The following is an 18,589-nucleotide window of genomic DNA, read 5'->3' as shown; positions in this document are numbered from 1 at the left end:
GGCCGCCTGGTAGCTAGATGGCTTAGGTTCAAGGGATAAATCTGAATCACGCCTCTGACACCTACTAGCCATATGACTATGGGCAAGTCACTTAACCTCTGTCTCTGTTTTCTCATCTGTAAAATGAGGATAATAATAGCACCTAACTTACAGATTTGTTGTGAGAATCATATGATATATTTTAAGTGCTATAAAAATACTAGTTATAGCAGCTAGGTGGTGCAGTGGATAGAGAACTGAGCCTGGAGTCAGTAAGGCTCATCTTTTTGAGTTCAAATGTGACCTCTGCAATTCACTAGCCTGGTCAGTGTCTTGCTGAGAAAAGCCCAAATGAGGTCAGGAAGAGTCAGACAAGACTGAACAACAACAACAAATGCTAGTTATTATTTGCAAAGGTTTTCCAGTTTTATATAATCAAAATGATCTCTTTGTAAAATTTGCAATTCTTTTGCAATTACCTGTCCCCATTATTAGATTAAGGATTCATTTCCTTCCTACTTGTGAAAAGTGTATGATCAACTTCTCTTCAAATTCTTTTATTGTATGATTAGGTCTTGTACTCATTTTGAATTTATTTTGGAATACAGTGTAACATGTTGGTCCAAGCTCAGTTTCTGTCAGATTGCTTTCCAGTTTTCCCAGTATTTCTTATTATATATGGAGTTCCTTTCCAAGAAATGTGTATTTTCAGAGGAGAAACTTCTTAGCTATTTGGACCTACCCCAAAGTTGTTTTATTAGATGTCTTCAAGCAGAACCTGGTTAAGCATTGTCAGAGATATTATACAGGAGACTCTTGCTCAGGAATTAGTTGAATTAAATTACCTTTTCTAACCATGGCTTCCATCATCAGACTATGTTCTCCTATTTGAAGGCAGCATTGCTCTGGGAAGCCATCGAATTGAGATCAAGCTGGAGAATAAGAGAGTTCCCTGGCACAGTAGTAGAGACGGGGAGAGAGAAGAAGTGTTTGCAGGCAAACTTGAATTTCTGGCCCCTTTGCAAGGAACCCCTGGAAACTTCCCCAAGGCCCGGCATGGGGAGCCAGAGTCATGGTTTAAGGTCGGACTGGGGTGGTTGAAGAACGGGTTGGGGAATGGGGTGGACGGATGAGCAAGGAAGGGCAAAACCAGACACTGGTGCAGATACCACGTTTTCCATCTTATTTCAGATTTATAAAGAAATAGTTTGTAGCATGCCTCCTTTTTGAACCACTGTCTGACTTCTTTCGGGCTAACCGTGGGATTTCATTCAAGTCTCCAAGACAGCACCCAATCTTGGTATCTTTGGGGGACTCTTAACAGCCCCATGGGGTACCAGCCAAGAGTAGATGGAAAGCTCTACCATTTAATTAAGCCTGGTCACTGTCCCTGTAAATAACCTTGCTGAGTCCTCCAATTTCCCAAGTACCCTTCCCCTTCCTAGCACCACTGCACAATTACCCAGAGTTAACCAAATTTCCCACAAGTCTAAGCTGCAGAGTCCGCAATTTCCCCAAACTGGGTACTACAGGACCCGAGATGCTTCCATACACAACAAGCGATCACTGCGATGTTCTTTGGGAATTGTAGTCCTGTCGGAGGCGCCAAGGCACAGGAAACTACTCCTCCCAGCTTCCCCCGCGCCGGAGGCGGGTTCTGCTTTCCGCCGGAGCTCACCCCCCAGACTCCACCTCCCGCCGTGCCCCGCGCCAAATCACAGGAGGCGACGAAGAAGACTTTCGCCAAGGTGGTCGCTGGGAGCTGTAGTACTACAGCGGTGAGGCGAGGAGGAGGCGGAGTGATTCGGCGGCCATTACCTGTGTGGAGCTGCCTGGGACCGGGAGCCCAAGCCAAAAGGGAGGCCTTAGTCAGGTGGGGACGCAACCGCGGTCATGGGCTCCCGCCGAGGCTAGGCCTCGGAGAGCGGAGCAGGCGGGTCCTCCCGCCTCCTGTCCCGCCCCGCCTCGCGGTGGGGCCCGCTAGGCCTCTCTGCGTCCCCGGCCTCGATTAGGCCGCTCCTTCCGGCAAGGGCGCCCCGAAGGCGGGCGGGCAGCGCCATGTCTCTAGTCGCCTACGCTAGCAGCGAAGAGAGCGAACCGGACGAGGCGGAGCCCGAGGAGGAGGCGGCTGCCTCGGTCCGGGCCGCCGGACCCAACCTGGGGGGCCTCTTCGCCTCCCTCCCCCCGCCCAAGGGTCCTGCCCTGCTGCCCCCACCCCACCAGCTGCTGCCCCCGGCCTTCCCCCCGCCGCTGCTGCTGCCCCCGCCGCCGGCCGGAGACCCCCGGCTGCAGCCCCCGCCCCCACTGCCCTTCGGCCTGGGTGGCTTCCCCCCCGCCCCCGGGCCTGAGTCTGGCCGAGGCCGCGGGGGTGGGCGAGGGGCTGGGGCTGGGGCTGCCCCTGCCGCGGGCTCCAGGGCTCAACCTGCCCCCTCCGATCGGCGGTGCCGGGCCCCCTCTGGGGCTCCCCAAGCCAAAGAAGAGGACTACGGAGCCAGTGCGGATCGCGGCCCCCGAGCTGCACCAGGGAGATGTGAGTAGATGCGAGGAGCGTTCCCGCTCCGCTCTCGGAGCTGCCCACCCCGCCGAGCTCCGCCGCTGGGCTCCAGGCTGTAAGTGAGGGCCGCCTCTGCCTCCGCCGCCGGAGCCCCCTGCAGTCACTCGAGCCCGAGGTCGCTTGGTCGTGCTCCAGGGTTGGGAAAGTTAGGGTGACCTGCACGTTGCACTTTTTCTCAAATTGGGTGGCTCGTCTAAGGGTCCTGCGGATCCGGGTCCCACAACGGACATCGGGACCCCGCAGCCCGGACACCTCTCGGCTGCTGTCTGTGGCTCTTCTTTCCCTCACCCACTCACCCATGGGCCTCTGCAGGATTCTTGTAACAGACAGAACTTGAGGCTGAGGTAGATAGCAGACCCTCGAGTTCTGTTCCTAGATGAGGGTCATGGCATTATAAGTTTAACCTTTCTTTTCCAGACTCTGTGAGCTTCAGTTATGAGTGCTTCTGTCCATTTTCCCTCCCTCTTACTCTCCTCTTCTTACAGAAAGCTGTGTCAACTAAAAATCAGGAGTGTCTGGGGAAAAGGTGTGCTTCATGAACACTTGTGAACCAGGACTGCCTTCCCCCTCACTCTTCTTCCATTTATACCTAGGGGAGGCAGGGACATTGAGGCTGTCTGTCATTGGAGGGTCTTGGGTGCTATATCTCTTAGTCTCAGTGGTTTCTTTTCTATTGAAACAGCTTAACACTAATACAGAGGTGGAGTTATCTGCTCTTTCCAGGTTAAAGGCTTTAGAGGGGAGTTCAGAGGTGCCCCCAGAAGCTCTTTCTCTAACCATCTCACGTGATTTCACCTTTCTCTAAATAGTACTGATCGCTGCCTGTTCTGAGTTGTTGGCTGGTCCCCCTATCATAATGATTCTCACGGTTCCTAATTCTTTTCCCCAAAGATTTTCATCATTTCCTCTATCTTACTACAAATCACTAACACAACCCAGGTGTCCTTCCTATTCCCGGGTGTTCTTCGGGAAGGAGATTGACAGTACTATAGACCCTAACTGATAAATCCTTCATTGGGTTTGGTATTTTGAATTGAAAACTAGAAGAAATGATTGATTTACTTTACCTGTGAAACGTCTTAAGGACCTTGCCCCATCCTACAAAGGGGAGGGACGTGTATGAGGCAGAAAAAAATAGGTTCTCCATTTTTTTGCTCATTGTCTACTATTATTATAGTCTTCAGTATCAGACTAAATTAAGGGACATGTGGGTGATGAATGGAGAAGAAGTCAATTTGGAGCAGTTAGACTTCTATAGTGATAACTAGAAAAAAATTTGTAATTCTAGGTAGGAATGATGAGCCAGATGAAGAGATAGAGCCTCTGGATTCTTTTTTTTTTTTTCTTCCATTTAACCAAAGCCCTCCTCTCCTTCCCACACTCACCCCTTGAAAAAGAAAGGAAAAAAAAAACCAAAGGCCTTGCACAAAGCAAATATAGCTAAGCAAAACAAATTCCCACATTGTCCATGTCCATGAAAAAAAAATGCCTCAATCTATACTCAAGTCCATCAACTCTGTGTCAGAAGGGTAGCATGTTTCATCATGAGACCTCTGGAATCGTGGTGGGTTGCTATATTGAATAGTTTTTCTTTCTATCTTTAAAAGCTTTTTAAATTAAATTATATTTCTAATTAACAAATAATCTTTTTCTCTCCCATCCATCCTCTTCTCCCCTTCTCTACTGAGAAAGAAAGAAAAACAAAATCCCTCTTACAAATATGCGTAGTCAAGGAAAACTCCACTGTTGGCCTTCTCCAAAAGCATGTTCTCAGTTTGCACTCTGAATGTGTGACAGGAGGTGGGTAGCATGTTCCATCATGAGTTCTCTGGAATTTGTTGATCAGAATCCCAAAACGGATTATCTTTATAGTATTGTTGTTTTTGTATAAATTCTTCTCCTGGTTCTGATCACTTCCCTCTGCCTCAGTTCAGACAAGTCTTTCCAGATTTCCTGGAACCATATCCTTCATCATTTCTTACTGCACAATTATTCCCTTATCGTCGTAAACCATAACTTGTTCACCCATTCTCCAAAATTAATCGACATACCTTCACTTTCCAGTTCTTTGCCATTACAAAAAGAGCTGCTATAAATATATACATACAGGATCTTTCCCGCTTTCTTTGATCTCTTTGGGGCATGGGCCCAGTGGTATTGCTGAGTCAAAAATCATGCACAATTTAGTGACTTTTGGGCACACAATTCCAAATTGCTATAAATATTTTTGTACTCATGGGTCCTTTTCTTTTTTCTTTGACCTCTGAGATATAGACCTAGTAGTTGTATTATCAGGTCAAAGGGTTTACACAGTTTTAACATTTGGGAGGCATAATTCCAAATTGTTTTCCAGAATGACTGGACCAATTCATAGCTCCACCAACAGTGCATTAATGTACCTTTTTCCTTACAGCCCCTCCAGGATTTGTTATTTCCCATGTTAACTTTACTAATCCTGATGGGTGTGAGATAGAACAACTTCTCTTTGCGGACTTTCAGTTCAGTAATCTTTTTTTTTTCCCATTTAATTTTCCATGTAACAAGCATTTATTTTCCTTCTCATTCACCTCTCCCATTTAAAAGAAAAAAACGAAAACCAAAACCCTTAAAACAAATACATAACAAGTTTGCATCATCAGGTAAAACCAATTCCTATTTTATTTATGTCCAAAAATATGTCTCATTCTGAATCTTGAATCTATCTGTAAGATAGATCTCTGGAATCATGGTTGGTCATTGCATTGATCATAATTCTTAAGTCTTTCAAACCTGCTTCTCTTTGCCCTGTGAGTGTTATTATATAAGTTGTTCTAGTTCTGCTCATTTCACTCTGCATCAGTCTATGTAAGTCTTTCCAGGTTTCTCTGAACCTGGAACCTTTTCTCATTTGTCATTTCTTACAGTACAGTAGTATACATTACATTCACATACCATGTTTTTAATTCAATTTAACAGATATTTCCTAAGCATTTACTGTGTTGAGGACTGTTCGAGGAACTAGGGAAGGTACACAAATTCAATTACTGTATGGTCCTATTGTGTAGTTTACATTCTTACAGGGCACAAGATACACAGATAATTGTACTATGGAATAAATGCTTTAGAGGGGTGTAAAACAAAGGCATTTGTCTTTGTTGATGAGAAGGAATATGGGCAAGCTTCAGGAAGGCAGTGGTATTTAAGTTTTTAGCAAATTATACTATTCTTGTGGAAAAGATGGAGAAATGTGGACTAGATGATAGTATAATTAGATGGATTTGGAACTCTGAATGACTGGACTCTGTCAGTAATGGTTCCTTGTCAGCTTGTCAGGAGTTCTCCAATGGAGTGTCCCAGGGATCTGTGCTTTGTTCTGTTTAACAGAACTTAGGGAATGGCATAGATAGCCTGCTCATCCATATTTGCAGATGACACAAAGCTAACATGCTGCATGATAGAGTCAGGATTCACAATTAACTTGATAGACTAGAACATTTGGCTGATTTTAATAAAATGAAATTAAATACAGATAAGTGTAAAATGTTATATCTGACTTACAAAAAAAATTCACAAATACAACATAGGGGAGGCCTGTTTAGTTAGCAGTTTGTCTGGAAAAGATCAGAGGGTTTTAGTGGACTGTCAAGTCTTTGAGTCAGTTATTTGGCAGCAAAAAAATATAATTTGCTTGAGCTGCTAACCCTGCTGGACTATGTTCTAGTCGAACCACTTCTGTGTGATTTTGTTTAGTTCTGGTCATCACATAGTAAGGACACTAATAAGTTGGAGAGCATCCAGAGGAGGGGATTCAGGGTGGTGAAGGACTTTTGAGTTCATGTCATATGAAAATTGGATGAAGGAACTCGGGGATATTTAGCTTAGAAAAGAGACTACTCTGGGAGAAGATGTGAGAGCTTTTAAAGCATTTGAAAGGATAGTGTGTGAGGAGGCACTGGACTTGTACTCTTTGGCTTCAGAGGGCAGAAGCTAGAGAAGTGAATGGGTAAAATTTACAAAGAGGCCAAATTAGGCTTGACGATTGGGAAAACTTCCCAATGATTGGAGTTGTCCAAAAGTGGGATCAGTGACCTTGAGAAGTGATTTTTCCCACTTGGGGAAGGGAATTTCTCCCCTTGGAGCTCTTTAAGCAGAAGCTGGTACAAGTTAGTTACTGCATAGCCAGTGAGGTCCCTAGAATCTAGAAAAGAGACCAGTGTGGCTCGAACGTGTATGCCTTGGGCCATTAGCTTTTGAGTTGGGACAATTTTATGGGTAATGGTAATAGTAATAAAGACCACCCAGGAATAATCAAGAGAGTATGTTTTGCTTTGAATCTTCCACTTATCCTCTGAATAGGAGCTGAGCTTCTTATTTTTCATTTATTCGGTTTCCCAATAGTAATTGCTCCCTGAATACATATTGATGGTAATTCATACCATATAGTGGATCTTTCACCTTCATTTTAAAGGTAAGAGTTCTGACACTGGAATATATATCTCCTTAAACATTTCCCCTTTTGAGGCTTTTCTGGCTTAGGCATAGAAGCTTCTTCTGTTCAGGAGCCAATTAAAAAGAGGCTGATGAGCTCCTTTCTTGCTGTGCCTTTATTCCAGTAGCATGCACTGCCTGTTTGAAGCTCCACCGGAGGGTGTTCAGTGGGGCAGGACATAGGAAGGAAAGCTCACACCATTCACTCTAATTCTTTAGGGGGACTTAACTAGTTAGTGGAATATGTAATGGATAGCACCCTACGCAGAGTAGGGAGACTGGCTCAAATCTCCTGCCAACTAATTAGCAAGTATTTATGAAGGGCCTACTATGTGTTAGGCACAGAGGATACCAGGACAGGCGTGAAACAGCCTCTACTGTCAAGCTATGTGGTCATGGGGGTAATAATTACAGTACCAGCTTCCTAGGGGTATGGTGAGGAAAGTGTTTTAAGCTATATTAAGGTGAGTTGTTTTTACTATAGTAAAATCTTAGCTGTTTACTTTGCAAGTTTTATGAGACTCTCCTTTGTCCCCACTACATAGCCAGGTCTCAAGTCGAAGGTTGTAGATGGGAGGAAGCAAGATCCAGGTAGAGGATGTTTTGAGTTTCTCTCCAACTTAATTGTAAAACCAAATACTTCCAGTGCCTGGGACCTCAGTGGTCTTTCAAATAGTTCACCTAAACAAAGAAATTTTTACTGTAATGTACCTGATAAACAGTTATGAAGCCTCTATTTGAAGGCCTCCAAGGTGGGGGAACCCCCTCTCTCTCAAGGCAGCCCTTTCTGCTTTTGGATTGTTGTTGTTTATCCTTAGTTCTCAAAGAGGGCCTTGACATCAGGGAGGTAATGCTGTGACATGCGAGTGAATTGAATTTAAGTGAGGAAAGGCTATGCAAAATCACCAGCCTTACTTTCTCCTCCCGAGTCATCTGGGTCAATCTATATCTGGCAAGATATAGATCAGGATGATTGGAGATGGCCCTGGATGCCATGGGAGACCTGGGCCTTTTTAAGCTAAGGTCTTTGACAGGTCTCTCTTTAATGGAATTGAGGCAACATCCTTTCAGTGATTAAGGCTGGTTTAGAAATGAGGCAGAGAATGGCCTCTTTTACCTAATCAAAAAGAAAAAAAACTCAATCTGGGAGGGGCCAAAACAGAAACAATTGCTATTTACATTCACTTAGAACCAATCAGGACCCAAACAGTGATTAAGTGGTGCTTGGCCTGAGACCTATTGTTGGCCAGTCAATGAGAGCCTGAGTGATTTGGGTTTAAGGCGTGGTCCTTAAGAAGTCTAGCTGGTAAACTCCAAGATATCTTGTGAAGTTTTAGGGATCAAAATTTACATTTCTTTGGGCAGAGCATCCCCAGGAGAGGAAGGGAGGGAGAAGGAGGGCTGTGTTGCTCAACTGGCCTTTTGCAGTTGGGTGTCCAGTAGGGCAGCTCCTACTACTCAGGGCAGTTGTTTGTCCTTCATTCGAAAAGAGGGTCATGACATGGAAGTGAATTGGATTTAAGTGAGGGAGGGTTATACAAAGGTGGGGGAACCCACCCTCTCTTAAGCCAGCCCTTTCCACTTTTGGACAACTCCAATTGTTAGGAAAGGCAGCTAGTGGATAAAGCACTGGGCTTGAAATCAGGAATGCTCATCTTTCTGAGTTCACATCCAGTCTCAGATGCTTCCTAGCTGAGTGACCCTGGGCAAGTCACTTAAACCTGTTTGCTTTAGTTCCTCATCTGCAAAATGAGCTGGAGAAGGAAATGGAAGGGAACCACTCCAGTATCTTTGCCAAGAAAACCCCCAAATGGGGTCATGAAGAGTTGGATATGACTGAACAACAAAATTGTTAGGAAGTTTTTTGAGTTATCAAGCCTAAATTTTCCTTTTTGGTACTTTTATCCCTTACTCCCGGTTCTGCACTCTAAAGTCAAACAGGACAAATTTAATCACTCCTCCATATGCTAACCCTTCGGATACTTAGGTATCATGCCATCTTCTAGTTGTCTTCTCTCCAGGTTAAACATGTGCAGTTCCTGTAATAATATGTTATTATCCATGTGTGGATCTGCCATGGCTTCATTTTCTCTACCTCATAGTGCTGCCTTTCACCTAATTCCCTTTGACCTTGATTTTGGGCTGCTTAGAGAATGCAAATTTATTTTGATATTAGCATTAAAATTATTTTTGTGTATTTATTTAATATATAATTTATAATGTATGCTCCTGCATATATTTTGTCTATCTAGTGCTCTATGTGTATATGCATAGATCTCTTTATATTTGTCATACATACTGATTCTGAAGGCAAATAAGAGTTTTGGGATTATCTGGATTTAGATCCTGTGCTTCTTCATTAGAGCAAATAACCAAACTATAATGATTTGAATGAGGGTTTGGGTTTATTTGTAGGTTTCAGTTATCTAGGTCAAGTCTTTAATGAACTGAAATAATTAAAATTTATCTGTAGTTTGGGATTCTGTAAGGTTACTCGGTACCAGAAAGTGGAATGACAGGCAGTTGGGAAGATTAGAAAGGGAAAGGGCTAGACCACAGATGGAAAAGAATAAAAGATGAGTTCTAGAGAGATAGAAAAGAAATCCTAAATTGAGGTAAGAAGACTGGGGAACAGATTCAGGAGATGCCTGAAACCAAATGGCAAAAAAATAAAATAAAATATATGGTGAATCCTTTAATTGAGATAACAACTGAAAGGATTATAGTTGGGAGCCCTCAGGGTCTGTTCTTGGGCCCTTATTTCCACTTTGGCTCTTGGTCTTGTCAGTGGTGATGCTGATTGCTTTTTGGAAAGGATGGCTGAAAGAGCCAGACCTGGAAAGATAAGAGAGGCTGGTCATGGGGAATGAGGCTCTGATAGATCTATTTATCCCACTGGACCCAGCTTAATGGAAAATGTCTGTTTCCGCTCCTGCTTTGCAATCTGGGCTGTGTGTCTCTTGTCATTCTTGGCAGCTGGATCTGAAGTTAGGATTGAGGTTGACTAGGAAGGCTGTCCTTGAGGACCTGGAACTTTCTCCTGGTCTCTATGGCCTTTGTTCCCTGTATCTTCCACCTCTCTGGTTCTGACTTACACGGATTGCTGTCATACACGTTACTGGCAGCAGTTTTAAAAATTTCTTTTCTGCAACTTCCCATTAAATAGGTTTCAGCACCTCAGGACTGTTATGAGGTCATTGGCTTTTAAATTACATCTGATCAGCTTCAGGACATTCCTTTTAGGCCTATTCTTAGTGGGTGTAGAATGAACACTTACGTACTGTCATACCTCTGCCTTTTCTCTTGTATCCCAAATCTTGTTATTTAGTCTTCAGTATTTTACTGAAATAACTGAGTAGTTGCTAAGCTTTACCTCTGCTTCCTATTAGTTTTAAGTCATGCCTCCACATGACCAGAAATGCTCAGAGAGCATTTCATTTCTTCTTTTTTTTTTTTAAAGGGCAGTTGATCTTGGGGGAAGGTGGAGGGACAGGAAGAGAAGCAACTGTTGCCAATAACAGTGACAGAGGTACTAGATTTTTCTTTACCTCTGAGGTATCCCATTGTTGTTTAGTAATTTCAGACAGTGTGACTCTTCATGACCCCATTTTGGGGTTTTATTTCCTTCTCCAGCTCATTTTACAGATGAGGAAACTAAGACAAATAGGATTAAGTGACTTGCCCAGCTTAGAAGTATCTTGAGGTCAAATTTGAATTCTGGTCTTCCAGACTCCAGGTTGGTGCCCTGTCTGCCGTACCTAGCCTTGCACATGGTCCCTTCCCATTGTCAGTCATTGCTTTGTTTTCTGTAAGAGATAAGGAAGACTGATTCAAAATCTAACCTTGACCACTTAATTAAGCCTTGTGACCCTGGACTTAACCTTTTTGATCCTCAGTTTCCTCATCTGTAAATAAAAATAACAATACTTGCATGGCCTACTGCATAGAATGGTTGTGAGGAAAGTACTTTGTAAGCCTTAAAGCTGTATGTAAATTGAGTTAAATAGATCCTCAGATTTTTCTCAGATTTGCTTGTGACCTTTTAACTGGTGCTGAGTGAAAGGCAAATACATACTTTAGGAGCTATGATTTTATTATGTGGTATTATGTTTTAGGAAACAGTTGACCTCCACTATATTTCTAATAATGGAATTTAGTAGATTAGAATAAGACATTCAGAGAAGGTTTGCTATTATGAAGGACTCTAGGAGTGTTCCTCCTAAATACAAAATACAATAGATTTTTATAAAGTCCTTTTTATAAAAGAATTATTGGCATGCCTATCAAATTTGAAGATGTTATAAAGCCAGGAGAGAGAACTCAAAGGTTAGATGATAGCAAAGATCTTGATAGGTTAGACCCTTGGGCTGAATCTAATAAGATGGAATTTAATAAGGATAAAGTCATTTGGGTTCAAAAAATCAGCATCATAAGTACAAGATGAGGTAGGCATGGCTAGATGGTTCATTATGGAGCACTCCATAGCTTTGGAATTTGTAGATGTGAGTTCAAATCCTGCATCTTCCTGCATTTTGCACTTAACTATTTATGTACCCTTAGACAAGTCAGCCTTTCTGAGCCTCAGATTCCTCATCTTTAAAATGATGGAATTGTTCTAGATAGTGTCTAAGGTCCCTTCCAACTTTCAACCTATAATCTTATAATCTAGGAATTTTAGTAGACATCAAGAATCCTATGAAGCATTGTGATATAGAGGCCAGGAAAGCCAATGCCGTTGTAAGCTGCATTAAGAGAGTTTAGTGTCTAGCAGTTGGTTAAACCATAAGCTGCAGAATTTCCTGAGCAGAGCCATCAGAATTCTGAAGATCTCTTGTTTATCCCATATGAAAATCTTTGAAGGTACTGAGGTTGTTTAGCTTGGAGAAAAGAAGACTTAAGGGTGTAGGATAGCAGTCTTCAAAAACTTTGAAGAGTTGTCACAGAAGGAGGATTAAATTAGGTGTATTCTGCTTGGTCCTGGGGGGCAGAACTAGGAGCAAAGGATAAAAGTTGGAAGAGACAAATTTTATCTTGATCTGATGAAAAACTTCCTAATAATTAAAGCTATTCAGAAGTGAGTATGTATGGGCAACCTGGGAGGTAGTAGGTCATTCATCACTAGAAGTCTTAAAACAGGCCGGATGACCACTTGTCAGATATGGTGTTTTGTTGTGTTTTTTTTTTTTGGTTTGTTTTTTTTTTGGTAAATTTTAAAATTTATTTTAAACTTAAATACAAAACGAGAGAAGAAAAAAAATTGCCACGTACACAGCAGAACACAAGAGGATTCAATATAAAACAATAAATTTCTGTTTCAAGAAAACGTATGTAATAAATACTACTCTTTTCAGAGCTGCCCAGGTTTTCTTTGCTTCCTTGTTGGTTTTCTTTTATTCTCTGCTGTGCACTTTTTACTTTGTTCCCCGCCCCCGACAAAAAAGAAAGACTACAATTAAACAGAATGACAGAACAATGAGGGTAGCCAGAAACCAGTTAGAATGGGTCAGAGAGAGAAAACGTACAAAAAGATTGAGGATCTGAGGTTTGATTTCTTGCCTATGAAGCATTCCAAAAGAAAGTAGCTTCTCTTAGTCTGGTAAAAAGGAAAACTTGAGAATATGAAAAGGTGTTTGTTAACTAAAGAGCTGGGACTGGTTGAGAATGTGGTTAGCTCAGCAAAGCAGATTTCAGTTGTTGGTCACTTTATACAGTCAGTTGCTGGCATTTGTTGAGTACCCACTGTGTACTGATTACTGTTGTGAGGAAATACTAACCTGAGACATAATCCCTGCCATCCAAGCAAAGGGGTGGGGGCCAAGAATGCATATGTGCATAAATAATAGGAAGTTTTCCTAAAGATCTCTGTATTGTGGTAGAGCCACATCTTTTTTAGGCAGAGGGATTGTGGCTTATCTAAATCTTTAAACTTGCTTTTCTCTAGGCCCTCTGGGAATCTTTAACATCTCTTTGTTACTGAGGCTATGGATCAAATCTGGAGGGGAAATAGATTTCTCCAATGACTTTGACCTTTAATACCTTATAGGAAAGTAGTTAACATACCACTTATCCCTATGGATTCCTCCTGCTTTGTGGTTGTATATATTCTTTCTTTGTAAGTGGTTTCAGTTGCTTGTGAGGTTGTGGGCCAGTTCCCATTGATCTTTCTGGGGGGGCAGATTTATTGGAGCTAGGCTAGAGATTAGCTGTTCATCTCTATCAGGGACCAGATGAGAGGATGTAGAAGAATGAATAGTGGTTAAACAATAAGAAGACTTCTAGCAAGTATTAAGTTTAGTGGGAGGGGTGGGAAATCTCCATTCGTCTTGATTTATGTCTTGCCACTGGACCCCAGTGAATCTGGAGGAGGGATTGAGGCTGATGACTGCATAGCTCTGCCTTACTTAAATTCAATGCACTTGCAAGTCAAGACATCACCTTCCTGATGTCATCGGTCTTCTTCAGAAACCAAGGACGAACAACAACAAAGGTTACTGGGATAAAGTTCCCAACAAAGGTTGTGCATTTGGCACCATTGGCTATTGCTTCCTGGATACTTTATTCTCCCATTTTATTTTCTTCCCTGTTAGCCCACTCCTCAGCCTCTCACTCCTAAATGTGGGTGTGGACTAGGTTCTTCTTGGCCCTTTTCTCTTCCTCTGTACTTTACTATTTCTTTTGGTGAGCTTATCTGTTCCCATAGGTTCAGTCATTATTTCTGTGCAGATTATTCCAAAGTTGGTATATCTATCCCTAGTCTCTTCACTGAGCTTCAATACATTATCTCCAACTGTCTGCTAAATATCTCTATCTGGATATTCCCCTACTAGGGGAGAACTGAACTTACTATCACCTCTCCAACTTCACTATGTTTGTTGGTGATAATCATCATCTTCCCTGTCACTCAAACTCAGAAACCTATGAGGTATCTGACTCTTCTCTCTTTCGTATTCCTTTCATCTATTTAGTTATTAAAGTCCTTTTGATTCTACTATCACATTTCCTCTCTTCATGTTGCCAACACCCTATTTCAGACCATCATCATTTCTTACTTTTACTATGTAATAGCCTTATAACAGATCTCCCTGGTTCTAGCCTTAAGTTCAGGGATTTTCTTACCTCTTTTGTGTCATTTTACCCTTTTGGCAGTCTGGTGGAGTCTATGGACCCCTTCTCAAAATGTTTTTAAATATATAAAATAAAATACATAGAATTACAAAGAAACCAATCATATTGAAATATGGTTATAATATTTTAAAAGTTCACAAACCCCAAGTTTCTTAAGAACCCCTGCTCTAGGGGCAGCTAGGTGGCGCAGTGGATAGAACACTGGCCCTGGATTCAGGAGGACCTGAGTTCAAATCTGCCATCAGACACATAACACTTACTAACTGTATGACCCTGGGCAAGTCAGTTAACCCCCATTGCCCAAACCGCCCCCCCCCCAAAAAAAAGAACCCCTGCTCTGGTCTCTTCTTTCTAATCCATCTTTTACTTAGCTCTCTCCAAAGTAGCCAGTAATCTCTCGTTACTAAATCTAATGAACTTTTCTCAATCCTCATCCTTCTTGTGCCTCTCTGTACCCTTTGACACTGTCAGCCACATTCTTCTCCTTGGTACTCTTATTATCTCTAGGTTTCTGTGACATTACTCCATCTTGGTTCTCCTCCTGCCTGTCTGAAGGCTCTTCAGTTCTCCTTTGGTGGGTCTTCATCAAGGTCAACTCCCACTTGATGTTATCAGCTCCCATAGATTCAATTATCTCCCCACTGATGATTTTCTAATCCACGTATTCATCCCTAACCTCTCTCCTATCCTTCAGTATCACATCTTCAACTGCTTGTTGGGCATCTTAAACACATGTCCAAAACTACACTTGCTACCCCCCCCCCTCGCCCGCTCCTTTCTTTCTAACTGTCAAGGGGACCACCAGCCTTCCAGTTGCCTGGCTCTCAACCTAGATGTCATCCTTGACTCCTCACTCTTTCTCACCCCTCATAGCCAATCTGTTGCCAGATCCTATTGATTTTACCTTTGGAACATCTCTAGTATATACCCCTTTTTGTCCTCTGGTGCAGCCACCACCTTGGTGCGGGCCCTCATCACTTCTTGCCTGGACTATTGCAGTAGCTTGCTGGTTGGTCTCCCTGCCTCCCCACTCACTCTGTTCTCCCCATAGCTATTAAATTGTCTTCCCAAAGCATAGGTTTGTCCACATTACCTTCATATATCCCTTCTTCCCCTTCAATTTGGTAAACTCCAGTGTCTCCCTCTTACTCCAGGATGAGATATAAAATCCTCTGACATTCAAAGCCCTTCACAACCTGGCACCCTCGTACCTCTTCAGTCTTCCACCCCATCTTAGTATTCTTCCATATAGTAACATCAACTTCTTTGCTGTTACCTGCACAAGACCCTCTATCACCCAACTCCAAATATTTTCACTGGCTTTCTCTTATGCCTAGAATTCTCTCCTTCCTCATCTCTGCCTACTGATTTCTCTGGGCTCCTTCAAGTCCCATCTAACCACCCACCTTCTATAAGAAGTCTTTATCAGTCCTTTATCTAGTGTCTTCTCTATGTTGATTAGCTCTCTTTTCGTCTTCTATATCTTGTTTGTACATAGATGTTTGGATGTTGTTTCCCCCTAGACTGTAAGCTCTTTGAGAGCAGAGTATCTTTTGCTGTTCTTTGTATTCTCAGCATAATGCTTAGCACATAGTAGGCTTTTAATAAATGGTTATTGACCAACTGACTTTACTGCCTGCCAAATCTTCCTAAAGCACAGATGACTATATCATTTCTCTGCTCAAAAAACTCAATGTCTCCCTGGTACTGATAATATAAAATTACGTATTTCTTAGCTTGGCATTTAAGGTCTGCTTTAATTTTTCTTCAGTTTATTTTTCCAGTCTTATTTCGTAGTATTCCCCTATGTGAACTCTTTTATGTTCCAACCCAGTTGGGCTGTTAGCTTCTTCCCAGTCTTAAAATCCCTTCTGCTTTCGTTCCCCCCACCTCCCCAATCCCTGGATACATTCTTTTCTTGTGTTTATCTGTTAAACTCTTCTCTTTCCAGGCTCAGGTTAGATGCCATTTCTTTCCAAAGTTTTTGCTGATTCTCCCCCCCCCCCCAAATATTCTTATCTTTCAGATTTTCCTAGAGAACTTTGGATCTCTCCTTATTCCCTATCATACTTTATCTTATATTTTTTCTTATTTGTGTACTTATTACTCCCCCAAGTAGAATATAAGCTCCTTCAAGTCAGGAACTGTCTTTTTTTCATTGTCTCTGTAGTGTCTAGCACTTTCCATATAGGTACTTAATTAATATTAATTGAACTGATTGAGTGAAAAAGATTCATTTTTGTATTCCCAGTGCCTGACAGAGTTTCCATATGAAATAGGTGCCTAGTAAATGTTTGTTGAATTGAATTTTAACTCCTTTCATAGGAAAGAAGGCCCTTCTGTCTCTTGTTCACAGGCAAAGGGATTGTGGTGGGGGTGGGGCAGGGCAGGGAGGAGGACTCTTCTATGAGTTGTGTTTTTTTTTCCTTATGTAAGCATCTCCCCTGTTGGTCCAGTAACTGGAACTTAATTCTGTTTCCTTTTTCCTCAGTCAGATTCAGAGGAAGATGAACCTACAAAGAAGAAAACTGTTCTTCAGGTAATTGATCAATATGAAATTATTTTAGTGTTCTTCCTCACTTTGTGTTCTATCTTGTAAGTCCAGATTCTAGACATTTCACATGTTCTGGCAGTTTCCAAAGTAGGCTCCAGGTAATTCTCAGTTTGGGGCAGGGCTAATTATTTTGTATGGATTATTTAGGTCTCCTGCTACTGCCCTTCCTCTTCTGTATTATTCCTTGGATTTGGCACTTTCCCAATTCCTTATCACATCTGCCAAAGGATGAATGCAGGTAGAGTGAGGAGAAAAAACTCAAAGAAATCTATTCTTGTACTTTTATTAGCTCAGGTCCAAAGATTTTATGGAAAGAAGAGATAGAAGTGATTGTCAGTGGTTTTGAATTATCTAGTCTTTCTCTGTCCTTTTGCCCTATAAAATAAACATATTTGCTTTGTGTTCTTGAAGATTAGTAAGTTGAAGAATGATAAAAAGTGAATTTGTTTTCCCCTATAAGCTTACTATAGAACAGAAAATCTAATTAGAGGCATAGAAGAGTATTAGAATTGAAAAGGATCTTATAATAAGGACTTACTTAGTCTAACCTTTCTGTTTAATAAATTAATTAGTTCCTATTGGGAGAGGTGGGTCAGCTAAAGTCACATAATAATTTAGCCTAGATAAAAACCGAGACTGGGGGATAAGAAAGCGGAAAAGAGAAACAGAAAACTCTGTATAGTCTTCTTGGGAAGTCTGTTGTCAATTGATTCTTGATTCCTATCCTCCAAACTTTAGTTGCAAATGTTTATCTAAATCATCTACTGTGCTCAATATTTGTTGATACCAGCAGTGTGTCTCTTACTACCTAGTAAAAAACCTTTTAAGTCGAAATGTGCTCAGTCATACATGCCATTAAAGGAAGGTGTGAGCCAGACAACTGGTTTACAGAAGGTTTGGTGTGCTTCTGAGAGATGATGCTGTTGAGAACAAGTATGGAGTGGTCGAGTGGGAAGGAATTAAGCCAAAAGTGTTCGGGGACTGGAAAGTTGAACAGCTTTTTAGTTCTTCTGGAGTTAAGTCTTCATTATGGGACTTCATTATTTGGTATGAAGTATTGTCTCATGAGGTATGTACCTGTGTTTTTAATGGAGTTGGAAGATCTGGGCTCAGGTTCTAGTTCTGTGGCTTACTATCTGTGATACTGTAGGCAAGTCACTTAACTTCTCAGCCTCAGTTTCCATATGTGAAATGAAAATAATGCTATTTCTACTCCTACCCCAAAGAGATGAAGTGAAAATAACTGTGAAGCACTTTATCTATAAAACACTACATGAATCTCAGTTGCTGATATTATTCAAATGTAAGTATAAGAACATACCAAATAGAAATTAATTTTGGATTAGTCATTCTACTATTGTCTTTCAGAGTGTGCATAATAAGGAGTTGACTGTAGTTCTCTTTGTATGATGATTAGCATTATTAGATATTTCGATAATGGCTTTTTTTATGATGATGTTCCACAGACTCCTAAATGGCAAGGGCTCTGCTCAACTAATTGAATTCCTGATCTCAAGGCTTTAGGGAGGATGGGGAAATATTCATCCTGTTTAAGTGTTTTCATCTTTTGGCAGAATGAATTTTTCTATATGTAGGGTGGATTGAGCTCTTGGAAACAGGTAGGAATCAGCTTGTGCTATTTGTTGCTCATAGATAAGGAATCTCAAACTGAAGAAGGGGAGACCTAGGGTGTTGAACTGACCTCAGCAGAACTAGGAGTGGTTTCAGAGCTCCATGGGCAATGTTGGCATAGCTCTATAAAGTGTATAACATCCATATCATAATACATTTCTATTGTACTTTGCTTAAAATATCTTCTCTCCCCCGCCCCCACCTCTGGTTGTTCTGGTACAGAACTTTGGGCTTGTAGTCTCAGAGTCCTCGGGTGCCCTTTTAAAGGTTGCTATTTC

General features: G+C 41.8%; 1 protein-coding gene across 1 annotated transcript in view; it reads left to right on the top strand.

Annotated features, from left to right (window-relative positions):
* Positions 1-1,979: 1,979 nt before the first annotated feature.
* The window catches only part of PRCC (proline rich mitotic checkpoint control factor), a 33,981-nt gene continuing 17,371 nt past the window's right edge, over positions 1,980-18,589 (top strand). Inside the window, 3 exon segments of the mRNA XM_027870883.1 lie at positions 1,980-2,307; positions 2,309-2,509; positions 16,617-16,664. Of these exon segments, the coding sequence (XP_027726684.1) occupies positions 2,038-2,307; positions 2,309-2,509; positions 16,617-16,664 (519 nt within the window). The 5' untranslated portion in view covers positions 1,980-2,037.

This window comes from Vombatus ursinus, unplaced genomic scaffold (assembly GCF_900497805.2).
Source record: "Vombatus ursinus unplaced genomic scaffold, bare-nosed wombat genome assembly UNPS02014798.1, whole genome shotgun sequence".
In the NCBI taxonomy this organism is placed as follows: Eukaryota; Metazoa; Chordata; class Mammalia; order Diprotodontia; family Vombatidae; genus Vombatus; species Vombatus ursinus.
The sequence above is the reverse complement of the archived record's forward strand: the minus strand, read 5'-3'. Positions and strand labels throughout refer to the sequence as shown.